Consider the following 7,327-nt stretch of genomic DNA (forward strand, 5'->3'; position numbering starts at 1 on the left):
CCTCATGATTGCTGTTATGTGTTTTTTATTTTTAATTTAATTCCATTATTTTCCTTATTTTTCATTACCTCTGAAATTAAATAAATAAAATCAAAACAACCTAGTTTGACTCCCTCACGTGAGACCCTAAGTACTGGGCATGCCAAACAACCCTGCGAATAGACTGCACCTCACAGACCCATGCGCCTCTTCCCTCCCTGTACAGCAGCTCTCTCATCTAAGCTAAGGGTAAAATGATCTTTTTGCAAGTCCGTTAGTCTCCATTACATGCCATTCCATCCAAAAGGCTACAGAGGTAAAAAGAATTTAGTGATAGGATATAAAGGTAACACCAAACATTTTAGGGGTATAGGGGTCAAGTGAAATTTACATAAGCGCATACGGGTAAAAGTCTCACAAAAAGAGGCCCCGCTTCGCTTCCCGCCCAGCTGCCGCGCTGCGCCTGCGCCTCTCCCTCGCCCGTCTTCCTCAGCTCGACCTCTCTCGCCGCCCCGACTCCGTCCGATGCCGCCGCCGCTCGAGGCGCGCGACTACATCGGCCTGGGCGCCGCCGCGTCCTCCGCCTTCTCCTCGTCCTGCTCCGGCATCGGCGAGGGGGCTCCGGGGCCGCACCTCGCGCTGCGGCTCGGGCTGCCGGGCTCGGAGTCCCCCGGCCGCGGCGCGGGGGCGGAGCACGTCGACGCCGCGCTCACGCTGGGACCCGCGCCTCCCAGGGGCGGCGCCAAGCGCGGGTTCGCCGACTCCCTCGACCGGCCCGCGAAGCGGGATGCGGATGCCGGTGACGCTGCTGGGGCCGTGAGCGGGGAGGAGAACAAGGGGGTGGCTGCAACCGCTGCCGGAGCTCCGCGGGCTGCCAAGTAAGTGGGTGCGGCAGTTAATTGGTTTCGACTTTAGAGTTAGGATGATTCGATTTCAGACTGTTCTTTGCTTAGCTCGTCATATAGCCCAAGTTTCGCCTCTGCTGTGGGAGGATTTGTAGGTCGTATGCGATTATGCGATAGTAGTTCGTTGGGTTGCAATAATAGTATTGGTGAATGGTGATGCACTGATGCTTGACTGCGGCTGGCAAGTATCAAAAGCCTAAGCGCAGAGATGAGGAGCTAATTTCCTGCTTTTTTTGAGCGAAATGTTCACCTGCTTTTATACTAGAAAACATAGAACAGGACGTCTTACACTTGAACGCAGATTTACATGCACACCATCAAGACCAGCATCAATACCGCCGTCTGATATAAACCAAAATACTATAATTTCGGAGTTTTTTACAAGGAGAAATTGTAGTCAGTTATAACTTGGAACCGTTTGGTGTGGCTTGGACTTATCGTTGGGAGTTTATGTTCTAGGGCGCAGGTTGTTGGTTGGCCACCTGTTCGGAGACAGAGTTACCGAAAGAATACACTAACTGCGAGTGCCACAAAGACAAAGGCGGAAGATGAAAGTAGGAGTGAGGCAGGATGCTGTTATGTTAAAATCAGCATGGATGGAGCCCCATACCTAAGAAAGGTGGACCTCAAGACCTACTCAAGCTATGAGGATCTCTCGCTTGGTCTCGAGAAAATGTTCAGTTGCTTCATCACTGGTAAGTGCTTCTGTTTTCTGTTAGTTCTTCTGCCACAACTCTCAATTTACTTTTTCACCATGTGGTTATGGACGCCTGTTATTCTGACCTAATGAGCTAGTGTGTCACCAGTCCGTGTACATGTACAATTAGGAGTTATGTTTTCTACTGAAAGGGCTTGTTTAGATGAGTTTGCATTTTGCGTTTTTGCAAGAGAATTTTCAATATTTGAAGTATTAAATGTAGACTAATCACAAAACTAATTACAGATCTCGTCTGTAAACTACGAGATGAATCTAATGAGCCTAATTAATTCATCATTAGAGCATATTTACTATAGTATCAATGTAGCAATTTAGTGTCTAATCACGTCCTAATTAGGCTCATTAGATTCGTCTCGCGATTTACAATCCATTTGTGTGATGCGATTTATTTTTCGACTACATTTAGTACACCATGCAAGCGATTTACAAAAATTTTGCATTTTGCGTTTATGGATCTAAACAAGGCCAGTCTCGAGGGGTCAATGGGCAGTAGTTGCTGAGGGATGGTACACTATTTTGACTAGCTGACTCAACAGTTAATTTTTTAAGCAGCTAGTAGAATGTCCTTTCAAAAGAAAAAAGAGAGGGAGAAACTTAATCTGCTAACTAGGTTATAAAAATATGTTGTATATATATAGCAATCAAAGAGTGACTAGTTGTATGTACTAGCTGAAAATCTGCACATGTTCTATTTTGACTAGTCAATGATCAGCATGTACATTAAAAAAATAAGTATTTACCAGGATTATCTAGAATGCCCTCTTCAAAAGAAAAACAAATGGAAAACGGCAGCAAAGGCCATTAATAAGTGGGAGCAAAGAGATACATTGTATGTAAACCTGTGTTTCAGCATTCTCTGGATCTGTCACTCTACAAACTTTAAACAGTATTTATCATTGTGCATAATGGTAGCATATATTGTCTTCATGAATCATTTGTAGCACTACTTAGGACCAAAGCCTTATGTTGTTATGTAAACATCGATGCTTCTCAAATAATGTATATGCTTAAACTTGTGATATGGCAGGTAAAAGCAGTTCAGGCAAGCCATCAAGGGACAGGCTTACTGATGGTTCTAGGGCTGATGCCCTTCTGGACCAAGAATATGCCCTTACTTATGAAGACAAAGATGCTGACTGGATGCTTGTTGGTGATCTGCCCTGGGAGTGAGCTCCTAACTTACTGCAGTTTGAGATATTCATCCAATTTTATTATCCAAATGATAGAAATCCTTTTGTGATCATGCAACTGTAGTTAGGAATTGGGACTTAGATCTTGAAACATTGAAGTCCATATAATTTTGGTCAGGATTCTAGACTAGTAGCAATTGGTTGAAACACTTGCATACCCCCTTGTACATTTCTTTATCTTTTTCATCAACTGTGTTGTCTATGATCCTGACACGAATTGTTTGCGTCTTTCTTTCCTTTTTATTGCTTAACTAGTTATTTCTCGTGACTGGTATATATATTTATCTATCTTTGGTCCTTTTGCAGCTTGTTCACCACAACTTGTCGGAAACTTAGAATCATGAGAGGTTCTGATGCTGCTGGCATGGGTACGTGCGCATACTAGCATTTGTGCATCTTTTGAATGATTAATAATTTGTTCAGCATTAAACTTTTAGCATAATTTAATAATTTTCTCTGCTGCAGTTTTGTTTGTATTGGGTTTGCATACTATGTTAGCTGCCGGTCACATTTGCCTGTCATTGCAGTAATTTAGAATCAAATAAAGTATGCATTTGAATATTGTTCTCGTCCTGCAAACACAAAAATGGCTGCAATACAGTAACAATAATGTTATAAGGCCCATGTGCATGGAGTGTTCGTCAGAGCATGCAATGACCCAACTTACAATCTGACATTGATGTTGGTCTCTAGAAAAAATATGGTTGTGCTGAAACTGAAACTATTAACCTTGTGATAAGGAAAATCATATAAAATACTTAATGAGGCGACATAGCTAAGATGCTTGATTTAATACGTAGCTCATTCGAATGTTTCAATTCTACATCTCTGTTCAATGTGAACTACATTGTACTGCTATTGCAGGTGTCTTCTTTACTAAAGTGTACTGTTATTGAAGTTCAACATAGTCCTTGTATTGCCGAAAACTTCTAATGATCAAGACCAGTTCAGTGTATGCTGGAACCAAGTATCTTTTAAGATTTTCAGAAAAGAAAATAATTGTACCTTGGACCATAATATTCTCAGTTAATATATGACTTCATTGCTTGCCCATTCATTTACTGCAATCTGCAGTTAACAAATGCATCAACTTCATTACAACTTGTTGCTCTGTACTGAATTATATTCAATCTTCCTGCAGCTCCAAGATCACTGGAACAGGTTGGTCGGAACAAATAAGGTGCCTTGCCCTACACGTGAATCATGAATGTAATGGACCGTTTGGGATGGTGCTGAAGGGAGCGATGTTTTATCTGAAGTGTTATGCCTTTTTTCACATGTGCAGTGAGATTTCTGACCTACTGTAAGACGCCCATTTTGCCCACGAGGTTGTCATGTGTCATTGTAGATGGTCGCTTTTGTCTGAAAGATCGAACACACACGGTAGCTTACTGCTGCCTCTATGATACTTTCACCAGTTTGCTTATATATTCAGCAGTTTGTATTTCATATCGTAGAAGTTTTTGAAGAAAGCATATCGTAGAAGTAAGAACAAATGTTCATGCTGTCACATAATTATTCTTCCCAAGCTGTGCTTTTAAGTCAATCTAATTATTCAGTCGATCTAAAAAAAAATCTAGTCATTCAGCCTGTAAATCGGCTCTGATATCTTACCTGATATTGGGTAGTATGACTCTGTTGAGTTGAGCCTTGAGATGATGTTAAATTCACATCACTTTGCACTTCTATGTTGGATCTGAATCATAAGTTACAATAGCCTTGTTCAGCTTTGTCTCCCCGTTTTTTGAGGGGACTGTGCTTAGTAAATTAGGTGATGAATTCGGGATAATTTGGGATCTGAATCATAAGCTCACTTGTATGCATTTCGCAATACAGAGGCCCAGTTCTTCCATTGTAAAGAAGTAGTAGATCACACTTATCTTGATGTTTCTCTGAAATCAATAGTCATGTACGTGCCACTGTTCATCGGATTCCTGATGTGAAAGCCTGGTGTCGGTTAGACTGAACCCCTCTGAATTTGCAAAAGAACCGGTTTATTTTCCCTATCAATCGAAACCTTCCTATCCAAAGTCCAAACAAGTTGGAACACGATTGCTTGCTTCACGAATGACGAATGCGTTGCCCATCCTCCAGAAAAAAAAAAGAAGTGAAGCATTGAACAAGGAAAAAAAACTTCAGAGAGACAGAGATCAGAAAAATTGGACGACAAGGGGGTATGCCCGGCCTGGCGCCTGCGAGATCCGGTCGTCCTTCCCGAGCGCCGCGCGTTACCAACCATCTCAACAACTCCAGATCACCGCTGTGCCAGTGCCACGGCCCCAGTGGCTGCCACCATTTCCCAACATGTCCGCGCGGCGCGGCGCCCTTGTACCTGTAGGCCCTCTAGGATCCGGAGCTAGCGAAACTGCTCTACCTGCCCGCGCAAGGCTGCGGCTGCAAGGGAACAAGCGCGGGTTACGTCGCGGCAGCAGAAACAACAGTGCCACCACGAACTGCAGCTCGACTGTTAAAAGTTTCCCGGCACAAATTTGGGATCCTCCCTCCCCTTGTTTGCCCTGTGCTTGTGCAGATCTCACCAACAACCACTGTCTGTGCGTGGGTACGTGGCACGGTGAATTCGGCCGGGCGGGCGGGCGAGCCGTGCTCCGTGCTGCCGGCCGCCCGGGGGTCATTGAACCGGGCCGCCGTACCGGAGCGCCCTCTCGTCTCAGATCCTCGGCCGGAGCTGGGCGCGGCGCCCTCCATGATTATTCGCGATCCGGAAGGACGACGGCCCTGCGGCGAGGGAGGAGAGGGAATTGATGAGGCGTGGGGGCTCCGCGGCAGCCTGGTGGCGACCGGATCACCAGGCGCGCGGGGGGGACCAACGGCACGGCACGGCAGCGCGCGGCGGGAGGACCACCGCGAGCTTGACACCACATGGGTCAGGGCTCCGGCCTCGCCGCGCCGAGCTGCCCTCTTTCAAGCCGGGAATGTAACGAGAACCGATCGGCAGTTTCAGGAATCAGAGCCCCCGTCGTCGACCGGATCGATCGGGCTCCGAGGGTCACGTAACATCTCGGTATCACAAGCCATGGATGAATGCCGTCGCGGCACTCACGTGCTCCGCGCCCGCGCGCGAACGTGTCGATCCGCGCCCGATGCCGATGTGCCACCGTTGCCGGCCGTTGGTGCCTGCCGTGGTGGGCGACGGCGACGGAACGCGGCCCAGTTGCGCGCCACGCCACGACTTGCAGGGAGCCACAGCCACGCCACGGGGGACGACGGACAGCCCCAGTTGCCGGGCACCCGCCGGTCACATGGCCGCGGGGACCCCGCGCGCGGGCGCAGGGGCAACGCAAGCGCAACGGCCGGGTCGGCACCCGTGCCCGTGCCCGTCCGGTGCATGCCTGCCGCTGCCACGCCGCCGGTGGCGCGGCCCCATCGGGCGGGTCTTTGTGACAGAACCGACAAGTTAAAAGGCTTAATTAAACGTATTGATCATCATTTCAACACATCAGGCGCATTAACTTAATTAAGTGTAACTTGACAGTCTGTTTTCAACCCACAGGCCGATCAAAACACACCAAAAGTCTCGCGCGACGGCGAGCGTAGACGGTACCAGCATGATACAATTTTACAAAATAGTAAACAATATTAAGATATTTACAAAATGACTTTTACAAATTAAAGTTCACATAATAGATAATAGCAGCGGTAGAGAGATTCTAACCTAAGGAAGATTTTCATTAGAAACCAACTGAAATAAAATGAAGTAAAACGATAATTACGGAGACGTGAGGACGTCACATCGAGCCCACCGATGTTAATTCTGGTTAGCTTCTATACCTGAAACAGGGTAAACAACAAATCCTGAGTATACTAATACTCAGCAAGACTTACCTGACTATGGGTATATATAGCCCACTATCTAGACATGCACGGTTTTCTGACTGTGGGTTGTTTTGCGGAAAAGCAATTGAGAGTGAGTCCTTACTTTCAATATTTTAGCTCAAAATTAGGAATGAGTACCTATTTTCTACGGTTTGCATTTCTACACCAATCAGTGTGGAAAAACAATTGATTAGGCACAACCATATAGATCATTTCATTCCCTTCCATGTTCTTACTACGATGTGACTCGGAGATCAAGGTGCTCATGTCCGAGAGCGACTGACGGCGAATCGATCCGATTTAACCTTGCAAGGTGGATCTAACCAACACGGCACGCATTTGCCCCGTCGGACTATACGAGCCAACCATTCCCCTCACCGCCTCGAACTACAGGACCGCCCCACCAGCGTATAGTCAGCCGAGCTCAACGAGAGACCACCAAAAGTAAATACATGCATCCCAATTCTCCGCGACTACTCGACTCGCCCTAAGGGGTGGGAAGGAGTCCTGTACTTTCGAAGTGAGGCAGTACTCAGCTTACCAGTTTCGACTACCTCCTACTCCCGGCATGCGGTTAGTACAGTTCAAACATGATCAGCAGAGCCAACAACGGTACGGTTCTCAATCGACACAGACGAGGCTAAGACACCAGGAACCCTGTCCTGTTGCCATACCTATATCTCATCATCATTCCCCCATCC

At 46.6% G+C, this 7,327-nt stretch overlaps 1 protein-coding gene across 1 annotated transcript; it reads left to right on the plus strand.

Moving 5' to 3' along the window:
• The first annotated feature begins 403 nt into the window (after positions 1-403).
• Positions 404-4,317, plus strand: LOC120664668 (auxin-responsive protein IAA19-like). The gene is made up of 5 exons (XM_039943955.1): positions 404-857; positions 1,344-1,579; positions 2,630-2,768; positions 3,099-3,160; positions 3,934-4,317. The coding sequence occupies exons 1-5, from the start codon at positions 505-507 to the stop codon at positions 3,969-3,971; spliced, it is 828 nt and encodes a 275-aa protein (XP_039799889.1). The 5' UTR covers positions 404-504; the 3' UTR covers positions 3,972-4,317.
• Positions 4,318-7,327: the final 3,010 nt, after the last annotated feature.

This window comes from Panicum virgatum, chromosome 3N (genome assembly GCF_016808335.1).
Source record: "Panicum virgatum strain AP13 chromosome 3N, P.virgatum_v5, whole genome shotgun sequence".
Taxonomy (NCBI): Eukaryota; Viridiplantae; Streptophyta; class Magnoliopsida; order Poales; family Poaceae; genus Panicum; species Panicum virgatum.